Source organism: Netta rufina (assembly GCF_964035555.1).
Source record: "Netta rufina genome assembly, chromosome: 3".
Lineage (NCBI taxonomy): Eukaryota > Metazoa > Chordata > Aves > Anseriformes > Anatidae > Netta > Netta rufina.
In genome coordinates, this window is record NC_140125.1 from 53,267,397 (window position 1) to 53,286,597 (window position 19,201).

At 41.6% G+C, this 19,201-nt stretch overlaps 1 protein-coding gene across 3 annotated transcripts; it reads right to left on the reverse strand.

Moving 5' to 3' along the window:
* Nucleotides 1-85: 85 nt before the first annotated feature.
* Nucleotides 86-18,877, reverse strand: LATS1 (large tumor suppressor kinase 1). Of its 3 annotated transcripts, none has more exons than XM_084283864.1 (8): nucleotides 18,727-18,877; nucleotides 15,160-15,668; nucleotides 12,536-12,671; nucleotides 9,186-10,711; nucleotides 3,800-4,382; nucleotides 2,408-2,590; nucleotides 2,050-2,156; nucleotides 86-1,064 (listed from the first exon to the last, which is right to left on the reverse strand). In XM_084283864.1, exons 2-8 carry the CDS (start codon nucleotides 15,508-15,510, stop codon nucleotides 549-551), a joined length of 3,402 nt encoding a protein of 1,133 aa, XP_084139990.1. In that variant the 5' UTR covers nucleotides 15,511-15,668; nucleotides 18,727-18,877; the 3' UTR covers nucleotides 86-548. The 3 variants fall into 3 exon arrangements, 2 of the variants coding, with proteins under 2 accessions (XP_084139990.1, XP_084139989.1); XM_084283863.1 differs by having other exon boundaries at nucleotides 12,521-12,671; XR_014618282.1 differs by lacking the exons at nucleotides 86-1,064; nucleotides 2,050-2,156; nucleotides 2,408-2,590 and adding an exon at nucleotides 8,042-8,104 and having other exon boundaries at nucleotides 4,258-4,382; nucleotides 12,521-12,671.
* Nucleotides 18,878-19,201: the final 324 nt, after the last annotated feature.

Sequence of the window (19,201 nt, forward strand, 5' to 3'; positions counted from 1 at the left end):
TGAGAAATGAGGGTACAGCAGCCTCTTCCCCACCCTTGTTCCAACCCCCCCCCCAAATGTATCAGAAAGCTTTATTAGTGTAAAGTAAATTCTATATTTGGTCAATGCAAAGGAAGAACTGTCATTAAAAAAAATCTGCAACAAAGATTTGTTTTTTAAAATTATTTAGTATATGTACAAATAGATACCAGGCATCATCTTCGGGTGGAAAAAAATAAATCACTATTTCCTATTTTAAGTACTTAGAGTACAGAGAACTGATAATAAAATTCAAGTGATAATTTTTTCACCTAACATCGAATCTCTTCTAAATTAAACAATTAACAATGATGGAATAAATTAATATTTGAGAAAGATTTCCCTGTATTTTGGGGAAACAAAATGTACAGAGAGGGAAAGAGAAGACATAACTTTCTTAGTGTTTCAAAACGAAATAAAGAGCGTGCATATATTCACCCTAGCAATCTTCTCTCAATTCTGTTAGGAGAAGAGACTTTTCAAAAACTCCAGCTGCAAAATAAACCGTTTATTTAGTGTTTACTCCTCTACTAAACATAAACCAGGTCACGATTCTGAACCCCTCTACCTGCTTGTTCTTCATCATCATCATCGTCAGACTGCTGTTCTGAGTTTTGGGAACTACCATACTCATACTCAATGGGCTTTGGGTTGTTGTACGGGTAGCCATTGTCATCAAAAAACCTTCGGAAAGTGAACTCATAAAACGCATGCTCAGGATGTTTTCCGTTTTTGTACCATCCGTTCAGGGTATCATTTACATTGCCTTCCTTATCATCATCGCTCCACAATTTATCTGGATCAACTGGATCAAAGTTTGATGTGTCCGTAGGATGGGCAATTTTGGGAATGTAGAAGGCAGACTGCCGCCGTAGATCACTTGAAAAATCAATAGTCTTAAAAAATGGATGAGCTTTTATTTCATCTGCACCATTTTTGCCTAAACGATCTTCTGGCCCTCGGCAGAGTTTAATAATGAGGTCGGAGGCCTCTGGAGTCAACTTAGCTTGAGGTGGAATATGAAGCGAAGTTTGCCAGTTGATAACCTTTAAAGCAAAGAGATGTCATTTTCTATTTACAATTTAATTAAAAGGAAAAACCACGGGGAAAATTAAAAGAATAGAATCATTCAGCGTATTTTCAAATGAGAGAGGGCAAATGTAAAGCTGCTTTTTCAGAAACACAAGCAATATTTTGTGTGGAAATTTGGCAAAATCCAGGCAAAACTTATTCATGTTCCGGGTCTAAATAGAGTCTGGCATGAAATATGCCTGCCATAAGCCAACAAGGACATCACAAAGAGCAGTGCCTGGAACCTATAATTAGGCACACAGCTTACAGTCTTAAAAGAGAATGCAGGAAATTAATTTTTAATTACCTGATGTATTGGAAAGATTAACACATTTAAAGTTAAAAAATTTTAAATTACTTCAAAAATCTGAAGAAAAAAATCAGTTGGTGAAACTATGTTTGGACCAGCTAATATCTTGCAAGCTGAACACCATTCTGTATAAATGGCACTGCAGAAGACTGCAGTGGTTTCTCTGCAACAGCTGAGGCTCAGGAAGGGAGGGACCAATAGCTCTGAGCTGCCAGAACCCTAAGCAGCCACGGTCACCTGCTGTTCCTCCACGTTTGCAGGCTGAGCACCTATGGATGCTTCACCAAAAGAAATCTGCTGTATGTAAGAAGGCATGGAAGCCACATGGTAGCTGGAAAATGAGAAGGGAAATTAATAACTGGAAGCAGGTGGTGAAGAAAGCGAAAGGGGACACCTGAGATCTGAAATGGGATTTTTGGTTGGCACACCTGCTACATGGCCAGATAAAAGATACAGGCGTGATTCCTGAAGTCCCTGACGAAGTAAGTGCACCACCACAGTAATGTAACATTTACAATCCTGTTAGTTTACAACATGCTCGGATAAAGCAGCACTCAAGAAAATCACTTTTGATTCTATTATAAATTAGAAAAATAATTTAAATTTCAACCCTGTTTTTCAGCCTGTTGACATGAGATTGTAAAAGTTACCTTCATTTGTGTTTCCAGAGGTGTTTGTGCCAGAAAAGGAGGCTGCCCCACTAACATTTCAAAGAGAATTACTCCAACACTCCACCAGTCACACAGCTGTGTGTAACCTGAAATGAAGTTAAAAAATAGCGAAATATTTTAAAAATGGTAGTCAGAGCCTTAGCCTACATTTAATCTTGTACTTAGGAAAGGTTTGCAGGAAAATTCTATTCAATACTTAAGATTTCCATATTAGTAACTACTTGTTGTCAAAATACGTACTTGGGGGAAGTGGTTGTGTAAGAAAGATGAAGCTACTACTTGAATACCAGTTACTCTGCAGCGAGATTACAATAAAAAATACCAATAAATGCATTACCGGTTCGTAGCAATACTTCTGGTGCAATATAATTGGGTGTGCCAACAAGGGAATGGGCCAGACAGCGCTGATGCTGACGCGCAGCCCTGCGTTCGAGTGGCTTCAGCCGATCTCCACACCTGCAGTTTGCTGGGTCACCCCATTCATTGCTGAAATCCATGCTGTCCTGGCGCGCGTGGTCACCTATAATTGCATGAGAAAGATGACAAAAATAGAGGAAGATTATTGTAGTACTTAAATGAAGAAAACTTCATACTTGTATTAACATTATAATAAAACCAGAATCTACTTCAATTTCAACATTTGAGAAAAAGACTTGAAAAGGTCTTAGAAGATCAGGATTTTGATTTTTTGCTTACAATACAGACCATCACAGTTTCTGAGGACACTTTTTAAAGTTAATTGTAGCATAATGTTGAGAAATATATCATGTTTGATATTTTCTAAGTTACTTAGAAGCTTAAAATTATTACAACTTATTATACCTGTATAACAACTTATAACTTATTATAACTATAACTTACACTGGCTGTACAAGGCGTCTATTATCTCTCTCTTATACAAAGAGAAAATACAGCACAAAGCATCAACTGACGCTAATTACCAAAAGATTAGATCAATCGTATTTTAGATCTTCAACATTTTCCTATTATTCAGTTTCAATCTCTTCTCTTGAAGAATATAATAACTTTTGCTTCCTCTTCAGCGACTGTGCCAATAGTCTGGCCTAAGAAGCACGACTAATTTTAAAAAAGTTAAAAGCAATTTAAGAATTGTTTTCAAAAATAAAAACATACCTTCAGAAATTGAAAAGTTAAATTGAGAAGTTAAATTTAGGTTATTACATAATTGATATCACTCACAGAACTGAGACTTTTTTTTGCTCTTCTTTGTAAACCATTGTTTTAAGTCAAGCAGGTTTTGTTTGTTTGTTTGTTTGTTTGTTTTAAGTCTTAAACCTTCCTCAGAAATCAAGAGTTTACATTAAAAGAAGTACATGAGACACTTGGGGTGAGATTTTCAAGAACAATGAATTTGAAACATCAATCCCACCTTCAAAACAGAACTACTTAGATAACAACCCTACCTATTTGCTACACCTGTGATCTTCTCCCTCCAAGTTTCAGAAACTACTCATGGGACAAACTTAGAGCAGCATAGCTCATTCCTTCTCCCTTAAGGAATCAGTGCTTACCTATGCTCACAAACTCTCCCTAACTAAAGGTTGCTTTTTGTAATCTGAATGGCATGTAGAAGCATTGCTAATGCTTTACTGTCCACAAAGGAAATGTCTCAGTAATTTTTCTACTTGTTATTTAGTTCCTTGCAGAGAACAACATGTCAACAACACTAAAAACAAACAAACAAACAACACTTTTGTACTTCTCTTACCACTCTGGTAGTATTTTGAATCATGGGTCCATCGAAAGCCTGTACAGAGCCCGAAGTCAGTCAATTTAATATGACCATCGCGGTCTATCAAAATGTTATCAGGTTTAATATCTCTGTGGATGAAGCCCATTTTATGAACGCTCTCAACTGCGCAGGTCAGTTCTGCTGTGTAGAACCGTGCCAGGTTTTCTGGGAAGACACCCATTCTAATTAAGAGACTCATCATATCACCTCCAGGAATGTAGTCCATTACAAAGTACAAATTGTCCTTATCTTGGAATGAATAGTACAGGCGAACCACCCATTCATTATCAGCTTCTGCAAGGATATCCCGCTCAGCTTTAACATGAGCAACTTGATTTCGAAGCAGCACATCTTTTTTTCTCAGAGTTTTTGTCGCGTATAAAGCTTTAGTATCCACTTTTCTTGCTAGGCAAACTTCTCCAAAGGCACCAACTCCCAGGGTTTTGATTTTTACAAACATCGACTTGTCCATTTTAGCTCTTCTTAGCCGAATGTAATTAGACTCTTTCTGGCACAACATTTTCCTCATTTGATCTCGGGCTTCCGGTGACAATCCAACCTGTACAGCAAACAGAATTAAATCCGACGATGAACAGTACTCTTAGTGCTTGGTGATCTTCGTATAATTACAAGGCTTAAGCAAAGCAAACGAAATACTTATATACAGCATGGGAAATAACACTACAAGGCTTTTTTTGTTGTTGTTTAAATTTACAGATTAGAATTCTATCGAAACAGAAAGGAGTGATAAAAACAAAACGTGATCTATGGGACACTTTCGACAGCAAAATGCATGAGGTGCCATGCACCAGCAGGTTCTTGAGAAGGGAATATGTTCTTGGGGAGAGAAGGGATAAGAAAACAGAAAACTGCCCTCACTTTAGCCAGCAAGACCACGGTATAGGAAGAGGACTGTTAGTATCCCCTTCCTTCTCCATACATTTTGATACTAAACTCTAAACTTATAAACCAAATGGTTTTCAAACTTCTGAACAAAGCCACCCATCAGACCACCCAGCAGATCACCAGCACAACTACTAAGCTTAGAGGTTTGTAAATTATTCATTTCAACACTATGGAGCACTAGTTATCATGGCCTCATAGAGCCAATGGTCTACATTTGGGAATCACTACATCAGTCTGTAAAGTGCTCTGCGTGCTCAATTTTTCATGGATTCTCTGGATTAGCAGTGTCATTACTGAGCTAATTCTTCACATACTTTTTCAGTGTATTCGTCTGAAGATTTTACAGCCGTATTTGAGAACTGCTCCCTGCGAGTTTGTTTTTTTAAGAAATTATTTCCACTGGTTCTCTTCACTGAAGAAGATCTGCCAGGGATTCTGCCTTTTATTTCCTCTTGAATAAAAGAAAGCCTAAAGAGTTTTCTGACTACTTTTATGTCAAAATTCAGATCTTAGCCATCTTGGAAGACAACGCTGCACCTGCATATCTAGTAAAGGAACACTAAAAATCCCTTAGGTAGTATACGTTGAACAATTTGTATTCTTGCAACTGTTCACTGCTTGTTCAACTTCAACAGAAAAATCACAAATATTTCTGATTTAAGATGTTCTCTTAGATACATGATCAAACTTCACAAACAATCCAGAAGTCTCAAGAAATTCAAATAGTAAACTAGGCTTTTCATAGTACCCTTAGCAAAAAAAAAAAAAAAACACAACAAACTAACAGCTAGCTTTTCAAGCCTTTCTTTGCAGAAGAAAAATACAGCCCTTACAATAAATCTTTTTGATCGTACTTGGCTAAACATTTCAGCTTTTTACAAAATTTACTAATTCCATAATCACTATGAACATGTAGCTGAGAGGACAAGGTACCACCTGAGACTAAAGCAAAAAATGATCTTTCTCATCTCTTTGGGCCTCACTTCCTCTTCCTATAAAATTGGAATAATTATTTCCTTTGTGAGGTGTCTTACAAACTACTGCAAGTACTATTACTTGCAGTATTTTTTTTTTTTTAATCTGAATGGCAATGTGAAATAACTGCCTCCCCTGATGCCTTACGCAGAGCAAAAGGAAGCCAAGATGTGCAGAGGAGCAGTAAGTAGGTAACCACTAAGCAGTAAGTTAGGTATCCACTAGTCTAGGCCTGTAGAGACTGTATGTTAAAGATGACTCCTTTGCTTAATTTAAAGCCTAACTTGAGACAAAATATATTTTATATTATAAATATAAATATTTTATATAGGGTGTTTAAGGAAAGGCTAGACTCGGAGCTTAGGGACATGGTTTAGTGGGTGACATTGGCAGGGGGATGGTTGGACCAGATGATCTTGCAGGTCTTTTCCAACCTTACTGATTCTATATGACTGAAGAAAAAAAAAAAAAAAAAAAAGGAATGATATCTAGTCTTTTATCTTACAAATCCTTCCAGGATACCATATAATGTTCATTCAGAACACAAACATAACTGTTAGATCACAGAACATTTCTAAGAGGTATCAAAAAAAAACACAAAACAAACAAAAGAACAGATCCAAAAGAGATGCAATTAGGAAAATACAGATGAAATGCTCATCTACTCAAAAAAGATTTAAATAGGGAAGGTTGTCTCAAATCTCAGACAAAACTTGTCATCAAAATCAGACAAGCAGTAGTTAGGACAGGGTAACAGTAGTTTCAGACCAGACATGGGAAATAGGTTCAGCTCCCTACTCCCAGCCACATACAGCAGGTCTGTGAAACTGCCTTCCGCAACCCCCTGCTGCAGGAATACCCAGGGCAGAGATGCAGTCAAAGGCTTCTCAAGTCTTCTGCAGATAAACACGCTTAAAGCACACTTCAATGCAGAAGAATGGAATCCTGAGGAGTTCAAAATGTCAAGATGACATTCGGAGCCTTGTTAAAGTTCAGACAATGGCGGGTCAGCTGCCCAAGTCCCACGGAAACCATGAAGTCTGCTTCAGGGCAGCCCCACTCGCACACAGACTGAATGCCACTGAGCAGCTATAAAACTAGCAAAGAGCATGGCCTAGGAGGCAACACAACACTAGAAAGAGGGAAATCCAACACAGGAATTAGTCACTGCAAGACAAATACAGTTTCTAAAAACCTTGCAGATTTACAGTCTAGTATCTGCTCTCTAGCTGTCCCATCCAACCAATTTTACTGTGAAAACCAGCCTAAATACTCCAATTTGTCATCTGTTCCCCTAACTCTAGTCTTCACATTTTCCTACGCCATTCATTAAAACAAATGCTCATCTCAAGCTGATCGCTCCCTGCACTGCAGTATCTTCCTAGAACTACTCGCATCTACCAAAAACTAACTGGTTTTGTCAGCTGAGAAAGTGCTTACGCACATACACCTCCACTTACTTCTAATCGATGCCAGAGCTTCCTGCACTGCTATATAACGCCACACAATTTGCTCTTATTTTACTTCCTTCTCATCTTGCTGTGCCTTGGATCATGACTGACTTAGTTTTGCTTTGCAACACAGATACCTAGCATAATACTTGGGCACGAATGTAAGGGAAGTCAATTCACACATTTAAATCAAGTATTTTTGAAAGACATCCACTCTGTTCCCCAGGAACCCTGACAGCATAGAAATGTATCACTTATCCTACAAATATGGCATCCTAGGAAGGTAGGCACTTCTGCTGGGATACATTCTGTTCAGGTTTGTTTTGTTTTTCCCTTTCAAATTTTTCTCCCCTATTGGTAGGGAGAAAGAATTTGATACTTGATTAATCCTCTTAAACTTCTTGAGAATATGTAATGGACAAGTTTCCCTTTCTCCTTCTCATGAAGACCTGAAATATACTTCACTATTTTAGGAATTTTCTCCTATAACCTGATGAAATAGGAGAGGCCTGCTGCAGCATAATACCTCATTTCCTCTCCTTCAGTCTTCAGTTAAACATACCAGCTTTAAATCTAGTGTAAATATTGTAAAATGCCTTTTCTTATATAAAAAACATTCACTAGGGTGCTTTAAATGTACAAGAAAATTTATAATCGGTGCCTTCATTTAAGTAAGACTTACGCTTCTGATACTATGGAATAACACAGTAAGAAGGGAAAGTGAAGTCTGCAAGTCAACATTAATTACAATCTTACTTTTAAGTACTCAAAAATAGTCAAAATAAAATTCATGCTTAATTTTGATGCAGGATTGCATGCAGAGACCTCTAAAAAGGGATCATGCTATTCTTAACAATAAATACTGTTGCTCCAAAATCTTACTTGCCTACACAGGGATGAAGGCTACAGAGTTCAGGAAAGCTTCCCACACCTTACCAGTTTAAACCAGCTGTTAGTGGAAGTGAAAAGGAAAGAGAAAAAACTAAGAGTAAAGATCTAGAAAAAGAGTTCCAGGAAGAAATCTTGCTAACATTTACGTATCTCATGATTAACCAAATGCTTATAAAACACTACAGCTTACAGTAAGAATTTTCAGAGTAAGAAAACACAGATAAAAAGCAGCATTTCAAGAAAGTGGCATAAGGCAAATACATTCTCTCATAAATTTAAAGGTACATCATAGTTATGTCAAATTTTCAGCTACAATTGTTATGAATATATAAAGTAATACAGCTCAAATCTCCATTTCTCTAAGTCTTAATAGCACTACTTGTTTTTTACTTTTGAAATTTAACAGGTATGTATCAGCTCCAGTTTTTACACAAAATCTCAGGAAATGGACCTCTGACTTCATGTGGGCACAAAGAAATTGATTTTACATGTTGATGTCTGTTTTTTATTGCCCATTCAATTACACCTTGTTTAAACAGACACCCTCCCAGCCTGGATTACAAAATACTCTGGCAAACTGCACCACGTCTCTCTCGTTCTAGAAATGTAACTTCTGATTACTGTTTTTTCGAATGTGAAGTTAGAAAACCCTCTCACCAGAGGGAACAAACTGCAGGAGGAATGATTGTTTGGGTGACTGCATAAAGGCATTAGCCTTCCCCATTACTCGTCCCTGCTGTGCTACTTGTACTTGCAGTGTTTATTTAAATACATATCATTAAAACACTGCTCGCTCAAAAATTAGGATCGTACAGAATCCATAACAAAAAGCTCTGAGTCATACAGTTATCTCAGTTCATATAAAAATTATTTTGCTTCTTCTGCCTGAGCCATACGAGCTATGTTTATACAAAAATCTTACTTTAAAAAATTAATTTATAAGAAGACAATGAAGCATGTAAATAAAGCAATGAAGAATTTGCCACATCTGAAACACAGAAACTAAAAAGAGACTTCAACAGCATGCTTATGCCACAAGGTTCTATTTATCTGTACTATTTAAACATCCTACCACTAAGAAATTTCTTAAAATTCATACAGGAGCAATTCTAGTCAGAGACTTAGGAGAAAGAGTTTACCCGCATCATTTCATTCTCCAGTTGCTTTTTCCGATGTAAACGCTGCTGGTGTGACTTGAGTATATTCTCCACATGCTGCTCCATGAAGAATTTAAAGGCCTGAGGGGAATAACTTTGAATGCGAGACTCTCGTCGCTCTTCATCTTTCTTGTTTTTCCTAACGGGGACAGGTGATGTTGTGATTTGTTTCTTTTCTTTGTCTGCTGAATCGACACATTCGTAACTCTTCTCATTCTCTTCCTCCTTCGGTAAAATCGGTGGCTCCTCTTTGCCGAGCTTGGGCCCTGCCTCGTACGGATGGACAGCCGGACTCTGGTGTAACAAGTGTTTTGGGTAAGGTGGGGGGGGACCCTGGTAATTTGGAGCCTCTGCGACAGGTGCCATAACTGCCAGGTTTGCAGAGGGGCTCTCGGAGAACGGGATGCTCTGCACGGCCTGCACGGGTTGCGGCATCCAGGAGGGGTGAGTGGGCGCCAGGGCCGTCTGCAGCTCTGGCTTTAACACGCGCATGCTCTTCACTGGCTGCTGAATGGGAGCTGGTGTTATAGCTGTCACCGTCGTCGCCGAAGGCTGCGAGCTGCTGGAGTGGCTCTGCCTGCTTCCGTGATGGTTGTTGAAAGAATTGGAGCGCACGGGAACGTTGGGCTGCCAGGCGGGGATTTCGTGCCCGCTGCCAGGTGACGACTGGGGTTGCACCGGAGGAGGCTGCGGCCAGGAGGCGGGTATTCCGGCTACGTTTGTGTTATAAAGTTCCATGTTGTGACTGTTTCTGTTTGGCACCATCATCGCCTGAGGAAGATTTCCATTAGTGTACGCTGAAGGAGGAGCAGATCCTCCTGCCTGCATCTGTAGTGCTGTAGGACTCTGCCTGTTGGTTGGGTTCATAGGGTAGGGGGGTGGCTGGCGACTCACTGAGTTCCCAGACACGACGTTCTGGTGAACCATGAACTCGGCCTGACAATTACCGTTCTGCATTCCAGCCCTTCCTGAGGGAAAGCTAAACTTGCTGTTGGCTGAACTCTGCATGATTATGGGTTGCCTGCCAATGGGGACAGCGCTCATGCCTCTCTGACCCTGCCCGGCAGAATTCAGGGCTGGAGGATTCATCGGTGGAGGCGGGTAACCATCCTGCCACGCTGCGGGTGGCACCGGGGAGATGCGGGTGATCACGTACTCCATGTTCCCAGAGTACCGCTTGGTCTGGGAGCTGGGCTCCCAGGAGGGAGGCGGAGGAGTTGTCCCCCTCGGAGGGGGCGTCTGTCCTCGAGGAGGCGGGGGCGGAGGAGTGACGCTCCTTATCTGGGGCAGAGGCGGGGGGTTCACTCTCTGCCCGTTGCCAGGATGAGCCTGAGCAAACGCTGCGATGCCGGATCCAGACAGTGGCCTTCCTACGTCAGGCTGAGAGCTGGGGCTTTCCGAGCGGTACACCACAGCGTCTCCCAGCGCCGGGCCGTGCCTCTGAGGGACCAGCGACTCCTTCGAACCCTTCCAGCTCTGCTTGCGGTTAACCGACTGCTGCACGGCCCCTGCTCGCACAAAAAGAGAACACAGCATTTGTGTTATTAGAAATTATTTCTGCCTACTGTTTGGATATTTTGTTCTTCAGCATTAATCGCTACAGAAACGTGATGGGAATTCTCAGACGTTGCACAACCCGATGTATTTCGTGGAAAATGTACTTCTATCTAATAATACACAGCATGCTATGGTAATATGCTCAGTACAGAGTACAAGAGCAAAGAAATTCAAAGAAACTGTATTGCAGGAATTTTTATAGACATTAGGAATCACTTTTCTGAAGACACATCTTGCTGCAAATGCTGATGCATTCATAATTTCTCGTTGAGGAAAATATGGTAATATGTAATACGGCACATGATGGATTTTTTTAATCATGAACACAAACAACACCCAGAAGAGCTCTTCAGGACAAACACAGAACAACAACAGCATGGAAAAATACTTCTAGTCATGCTGCTATTCGTTCCAGAGTGACGCCTATAACACATTAAGTGTTCCTCAACTAAAAATTAACTGAATTCTGAAAAAGCAAACAGCCCATTTAAACCCTTGTCTGCAATACAGCTTATCCAAACTTAACCAAATTTTGAAATCGAGGAATATATTCAGGTAATTGAATTTTAAAGTTAATGTCTATACTGGTAAAAGTTTTGCATGGAGGCAAGAATTTAAACTGAGAGCAAAACTTACAGAATAAAGCTTTACAAAATATTTACTTTGCAGATCTTATTTCACTTGTCATGCAAAATACTACATATGAAACTGATAGCTCATGCAGTCTTATGGTGCTTTTTAGCATGTGATTAGCAAGACATTTGTAAACACTATAATCATGGAAAGTTTCTGGATTGTCAGTAAAAGAACATGTTAATTAGCCTAACTTTGTGAATAATAATGAAAATTAAAGCTAAATGGTAGCATTTAGCTAGCTGCTTCATACAAGCACTAACTAAACCCACTTCACAGGGTAAATGAAAATAAATGCTGTACTTTGCTACTCCTGACCACCAATTTTTCCTCGCACCTATGCTGTCAATTGAAAATGTCACTTTACAGAGCCAGCTGTTCATCGTTCAACTTTTAAGTCAAATACAAGTTCAGTGTTCCTGCTGCATCTGGAAAGTACAGCTTGTTTAGGTCTACAATTCTAAAATCTGGTATAAAAGAAAGGCAATAAGATTTATTAAAGTGTGTTTGAACGTTAAGAAAGCAGTAATAGCAAGTGGCAAAATTCTGACTCTTGCTACCAAAGCTCCAGTCTGTTCCCTAGCATCTAATATAAAGTCTGCCTTAAAAAGAAGCATACAGGCAAGATCTGGAACCTAGCAGAAAACGAAGCAGAGAGGGGGATCTTGAACTGGGACATACTAAAATACAAATATTGGACCACGTGATATATAAATACACGGTTATATACATACACATAGTGCTGCTGAGTGAGAAAGTGCATTAAGGTCAGAATTCAGTGCTCACCACTGATTTCTAGAAGGGATGTGACTGAGAAAAAACATGAGCATCACACCAACTACGGGCAAAAAGGACTAAAACGATACCTGAATATCATTCCTTGGATAGAATACTTGGATACAACACTAAAAGCATGCAGTTATAAAAAGAAAGGCTGACACATTTACACTAAAGACACCTATCTTCCTGAAATATTCCAGAATTTACAGACTATTTTTAAAAGGGAAAACCTGTATCTCAGCACCTCTTCTCTTCCACTGGGGGCACATGAAGAAGGAATTTGCTATTTTATATCTTTTTTCACCTGTAACAATACGTGTAGTGGATTACTGGATGGATATACCTACCTGGTGGTTTCATACCTGCGTTTACAGGTCTTGCTGCTGCTGCAACCATCTGTTCCCGACGAGGATCCTGGTAGCTCATTTTACTAATAAACTCGATGGCTGCTTCTATACTACGGTTGTTAGTTTGTCTAAGAGCTTGTATAACCATATCCTAAAAGAAAAATTAAATATAAAAAATAAGTTACGAGAAAATGGCAAGACGACCAAAAATCACGAGGATTTAACCATATATCCTCCAGTAATTTTAATAGGGTATATTTTTTAATTGAGAGAAATCAATAATGAACTAAAAATGCTTTCTTCACAACAGATCCTCCAAAAAAATCAAGTCTGGATCTTCAGGAAGAAAAAGTTAGCTTTGTGGTGGATTTAGGCTCCGTGTTCTTAGAGATCCAAACAGAAGTTTTGGACAGCCAGCCAATGCCCTAGACTTAACCACGCTGCCTTTAGTGACTTGCTCTGGTCTGACTTTGTCAGCTGAAAGCCATCAGTTCATGTTACATCTGAACAGGTCACCAGCATCCAAGGGGATGTGCTTACTACCAAAAATCAACGGGAAACCCAGCAGGGCTCAGAAGGGAAGTGGTCAGTATTGATTTCAAATTCAAACCCACGTTGATATTTTCACCACACCTGTGCACATTTTTGACAATGCAAACATACACACGGCCTTCAGAAACAAATCAGAACCCATAAAAGGATTTTAAAACAAATACATCAAGAGAGTAAGACTGCCTCAGTGTTTACAGACCAGCTGATATTGTTGAATAAACGTACACAACCAGCAGTACTTTAAAAGATGAAATTTAAGTTCCCTCCTCCACTAAGCAGAGAACCAGAGGAAGAGCCAGCCAAGGGATCTCTCCCTGCTCTGCCCGAAGAACAAAATCAACCCTGGACCTATGTGACATGGAGTATTTCATGTCTTGAAGAGTGCCTAAAAACATATGAGGAATGAACTTGAATCTCACCAAGTCAGAAAGATTCCCTGTAAGCAATTTAAGATTTGTCTTGTTTTGTTAAAAAACACACACAATGAACCGCATTTTCCCATAATTTTATTACTCTATGTGTCATTTCAGCTTTAACCCCAAATGCTACTTACTATTAGATAGAAGGGCTGGGGAGGAACAACCAAAACTTCAATGATATTCAATGTATGAAGAAAAAAAGGGGGGAGGGAACAAAATCATTGTGTTTCCAAACTTCAGTTGGTGACTGAGCCTACAATATGACAACGACCTTCCTCTCATAGTAGATGGATTAGTCTCCACAGAAAGCCCCTGGTAACCTACCAGAGATCCAATCCTTAAAGAGGTCTACATGTAACCTGCTAAATCCCAAACATACCCAACTTAAGTCGGAAACAGCCCAGATCAGCCAACTGCAAGCAGCTAACACACCCCTGCTAAAATCCATTCCAGCAAACTATCCCAGCTCACAATACACCTTCATTCCAGTCCTACTTTCTGTCTCACCCCCTACCACACCCCCAAAAATTCCAAACGCAAAGGATCCAACAGAAATACCAACTTGAGGTGCTTTCCATCCAGCCACGTGCCATTCTGCAGTTTGCCAGTGACTGCAGGATCATTCTGAAAAAGTGGGCTTGAGAACTGAACTACTGCAGTCACTGCACTCCTGAAGAGGCAACCCCTGTTGTGGCACTGGGCTTTTTGCCCTTGGAAGACAGGTTAAAGAAAAAAAAAAAAAAAAAGGCAAACCACCTGCTTTTGTACTCAGGTCTAGAGAGAAGGAATGAAAACAGGCATACTTTATGTTGATGTGTAAATCTCAATAAAAACACAGGAGCAATAAGTACATTAATTTTATATTACTGGAAACCACATTTCAGACTCCTTTCACTTATTAGAATGAACGGAAGTTTAGTTGATAATTACTAACACTACAAATATTACTAATATATAGTCAATAAAAACTAAATAATTACCTACTTCCTGTTTTTTATAACAGTAATTGCAGATTACTTATGTCTAACACTCTCAAGAGCTATTATCTCTACATTTTTTCATGAATATACTGCAGAGAAGACACCCTGCAACTGTATTTGTTATCTATCTTATTTTAGCTGTATCTGACAAAGCATATAGCAACAATAGCCATTTTTTTCTTTACAAAATTGGACCTTCCGTTAACTCCAGATGTGAAAAGCTCATTAAAATTAATTTCTGAAATATTTGTTCACATTTTATCAACCTATTTTTACCGCACGCAATTTCAAACTCCGTGGAGTAAGAGGCAAAAATGTTCTAAGGTGTCCCGTTCTCTCTGCCTAAAATGATATGAATAACTAAAACAATCTATCCCTACCATGTAAAAACACATTGCACAAGGTGCTAAAAAAAAAAAAAAAAAAAAAAAGACAAACTTTATCTTCTGTAACCTTCTGTTCCTCTTCTTCATCCCTGTTTCATTAAGTCCTAATTACTATTTTACCTAGTCCTAATTCACTTCACATTAACAGTTTTACTAAATCCTGATTAGAAACCTACCTGATTTTCTAAAACCTATTTTGCTTCTCCTATGTTGTTTAAACATCCCGTGATCAACAACCCCCCAACATGCACTGGTAGTTTACAGTTAGCAGAACACTACATCTTGAAAATAAAAAGTTTCACCTCATCGAAGCCAGCAGCTTGTAAGTCTTGAAGCATTTGACGATTCACTTCTGATGTTCCTTTGACAGCTGAGGTTGTTTCGTTCGCAAAAGGCAGAAGAGAGTTTCTGATCTCCTGCAAAACTTTATGATACGTTACAAATTTGGGGGGATTTCGGCCTTGTCTGGGATCTTCAGATGACATTTTCCCCATGCTGTGATCAGCCTTAGCAGCATCTGAGGGTTTAGGTAAGTTCCTGAGGCTCTCTCGTATTTCCTGTAGCATCTGCTGGCTGCTGCCAGTATAGTTACTGGCAGGAAAAGTCTTAGGCCTCATTTGTCTATAACCTTCTGGTTTCTCACTTCTCTTCATGAAAACATGTATATATGCAACCTTCCCGAGGACTCGCGCGCACACCGTCTCCAGAAGGGCTGGATGGCAGTCTCAGAGCTCGCGAAGGCCGCGACCGTTCACCGCTGAAACCGGGCTCCTGGCGGTGCTGCAGCCTGCCCCAACCCAGCAGAGCCGTCCTGTCAAGGAAACACAACAAATTCCTGTTACACACCCACTGGGGAAAGTTCACGGCGCAGCGCCGGTGGCAGGGAAAGGTCCACAGGCAGCAGGGCCATCATCAGCCACGTTCCCTCCATCAGCACTCTCGGGAGCTGCAGGAGCCTGGTCTTGTACCATCTTCCATTTAACTCTGCCTCAGGCCCCTGTTTTCTCCGGCTGTCACAGGCTCTCAGCTCGAGCCTTCTCGATCCGGTCTCACTCACTTTGTTAGCAGTTATGTAATGTTTTTTGTGCGAAGGGAGATGGCAGCAGGCGGATAAAAGCCAACTAAAAAACACTCAGACTTTCTCACTGTAATTGTTTAACAACTCAGGCATTAAATTCACTGAGAGCATAACTGTGACATTTGGTAAAGGAAACAGAAAATTCTGCCAAAACCAAATAACTTCAGCATTTTGAAGGGACTGACTCATCAGGGAAAGAACCCTGTGCTCCGCAGCGAACTACGGTCTCTGCAGTTGTGCCGTGCTTTCGCCTGACCTGTAACTGGGACGGTAAAAGGTACGGCAACCAAGGTGACACCCTGAAGAAGTTACAGAGCCTTTGCTTCTTTAGAGTATCGTGGAATAAGCCTTTTATAGTCTCTACTGCTCCACTGAGGTGGATCATGTATGAAAGACAGCACAAAATACAAAAATTACATTCTCTAGCACTATCTTTTTTCCACGGGCAACTAGAAGAAAAGTTTAACTCACACTGCTCTGTTACTACAACGTCACATCCAAGAGAAGCAATACAAAAGCATTCACATTTTCTTGTTTCCATTTCTTAATGCGTTAAAATTCGTTTTCCCAGTTTTCTGATGATTCTTTTTGTGGAGCCAGCTGCACCCACAAACTTCCTTTGTCCCATGGTAGGTGTGAAACTCTACCTAAATGGAATTTGGTACTGATACTAAAGTTTTTTTTTCCTGCAGTCTGCTAACAGGCAATTCTTCAGCGCTCACTGAATACGGAAGAAATTATCAAACATCTAAGGGACTTTTAATAATAAACAGTGAAGTTTTGGTCAAAGCTTTAAGAAACCTATTCAGATGAAAGCACATCATGAGAGCAGTTGAAACATAACTTAATTTTGGCCACTTTCAAGATCATTTTCAAAACATGCAATATTTAAGACCACATTGAAAAATACTTGGCTAGAAACATTTTTTTGCTTGGGATGTTCTTTTCTATCCAATAGACCTGCTTCAAAAAGAAACATGTTGGATACACAAGCGTGGGGATACTTGCTACTAATGCTTAAAAGAATCACCACCTCCAGAAAAGTGAAACCTCTAGGATAAGCTCATCCCACAAGCTTAGGAATTTAGATTACTTGCTCGAATTCAGTCAAAATTAAGCACAACCATTGGTTCATCAATGGCAGGGTTATCTAGCTAAAACAGTTGGTATCCACCTTGAGTCGGACAAATTCCAAACGAGAGAAGAAAGAAATGCCCACGCACAAGTTACTCTTTTTAGCAAGCTCCAATGGCCTGGAATTCTGGAGGCAACACTTGTTTAGCACCCGTGTATTTTACCAAATTTCATTTGGTGTTTCATCACATACTTTATGGCTACCCCAACGGTAGCTGAGATAAACGAATGCAACACCCATAAAATATCTCAAGGTTAAATTAAGAGGGCACTTAACCCATAAATCCAAAGACCACAGCTCTACCACCGAGGTAGAGTGTGTAAGTCATCTTGTGCTTCGATGCCTTTCTGTGCAAAAACGAGTTAGCTGTATTTCTTTTTACAGTGCTCTGAGAGGTTTAAGACAAGAGGTTCTGTGTTTGACAACTATTATTTTGCTGGCAGCGGCAGCACAACAGGATATGCGCTAAGCAGTCCTGGAAAATAAAGCTGCACTTTCACGTAGCAGAAGCAAAGGTTTGCCAGTGCAAAGCGGCCAGGCTGCTTATCTGCCAGCACTTACCTGAGCCAGCACAATTGTCTGTAAGGCCACGCAGTGTCAGTCAGGCTGGGGAACTCACCCAGATAAACACTAACTTTTTTTTTCCATGGGTTGTTTCTTTGATGGCAGCATTGGGTAACAACAGTTAGACGTGTACGTGAAGCTACAGCCGTAATGGCTCAGGAAGCCAATTAATCTGGCCTCCAGTTTAATGAAGAAAGAGAAAGCCGGTATTTATTAGCACCGACTGCAGTTCACCTTGCTTTACATATGCACCTCAAAATTCAAAGGTCATCTGCTCTTACAGATGCTTGCATTCATTTTAAAAGGAGAAAATCTCAAGTGGGCAGTAGGAGACCCCCTCGGTTGTGTACCTCCAGCCAGCGAGCACGAACTCCAGCCCAGGCATCCTCCCTGTAGCTGTGTTGGTAAATGTAAACGATACGTGCTTGGTAATGCTGATATTTCCACTCATCAAGTTCTCTGCTTCCCTAAACTAACTAAAGAATTGTCAGTCCTTTTAAGAATTGAGGGTATTTTCCTCTATAGGTCAAACTACTAGGGGGAAAAAAAAAAATAAAAAAAAAAAAGCCTTTTTAGAGTATAATCACAGAAAACTCAACTTGAATGAAAACACAGGCCAGGTGCACACAACTGTCAGCGCCTTTTAGTCTCTTCTGGGGAAAAAATATAAAAACTAGACAGCTTCGTGGCAGGTTTGGGACGTTTCACATCTATTTTTAATCCATTTAAGCATTCCTACGTCCAGCCGAGTTACGAGCATCACCCTGTAACCGTTTGATCCCTCTCCCCGTCCCTGCTCTAATCTCTTATTTTACCATAACCTCACTGAAGCCTTTACCGCCGAGGGCAGGAAGGGCAGGAGCGCGGGGGCTGCGGACCGGCTCCGTCTGAGGGGCTCAGCCCGTGCCCCCGCCGCCCAGGGGCTGCCCCCAGCGCCCAGCGCCCCCCGGGCAGGGCCGCGCCCGGCCCCGGCCGCCTCACGGCGCTGCCCGCGCCCCGCCCGCGCCCCCGGGCCCTCTCCCCGCCGCCGGCCGGGGCCGGGGCCGGGGCCGGAGCCGGGCCTCGGCGGCCTCCCGCCGCCCCCGCGCCTACCTGCGGCCAGAAGGCGGCGGCGGCAGCGCCCCGGGGCCCGCAGCCCGGCCCCGAGCCGTCGGCGCTGCCGGCAGCGGCTCCGCTCCGCCGCCCTCCTGCCCGCCCGCCGCCGCCGCCACCGCCGGGCCCCGCTCAGTTCGGCGCCGCCATTTTGTCGGGGGCTGCGGCGCGGCGCGGCCCGGATGTGGGCTCCTCCCGGCCGCCACCGCGCCGCCGCCGCTCCCCGCGCGGCGCCGCCTCAGCTCCCCTCGCCTCACAGCGCCCCAGGGAGCGGGCGGGGACGGGGACGGGGACGGGGCGCAGCCCTCAGCGGGGGCTGCTGAGGAGAAGCTGGTCTCTGAGCTGCTGCCCCAAGTCCTGGCATCTCCCTCTGTCCTTCTCCTCTCGCCCCCAGGCAGCCCGAACTTGCAGTTGTTTGCCTTCCTGCGCAGCTAACTGCAGTTACACCTGTGGAAACTAATTAAGCCAGACCACT

What these genes read in the sequence shown, in the direction of transcription:
- LATS1 (XM_084283863.1), bottom strand. Translation starts at nt 15,510, where the DNA reads ATGAAGAGAAGTGAGAAACCAGAAGGTTATAGACAAATGAGGCCTAAG. An exon ending in TTCAAAATACTACCAGAGTG is followed by an intron (nt 2,591 to 3,799) that starts GTAAGAGAAGTA and finishes ATGCAATTATAG; the next exon opens with GTGACCACGCGCGCCAGGAC. An exon ending in CTCTGGAAACACAAATGAAG is followed by an intron (nt 1,065 to 2,049) that starts GTAACTTTTACA and finishes TTTGCTTTAAAG; the next exon opens with GTTATCAACTGGCAAACTTC.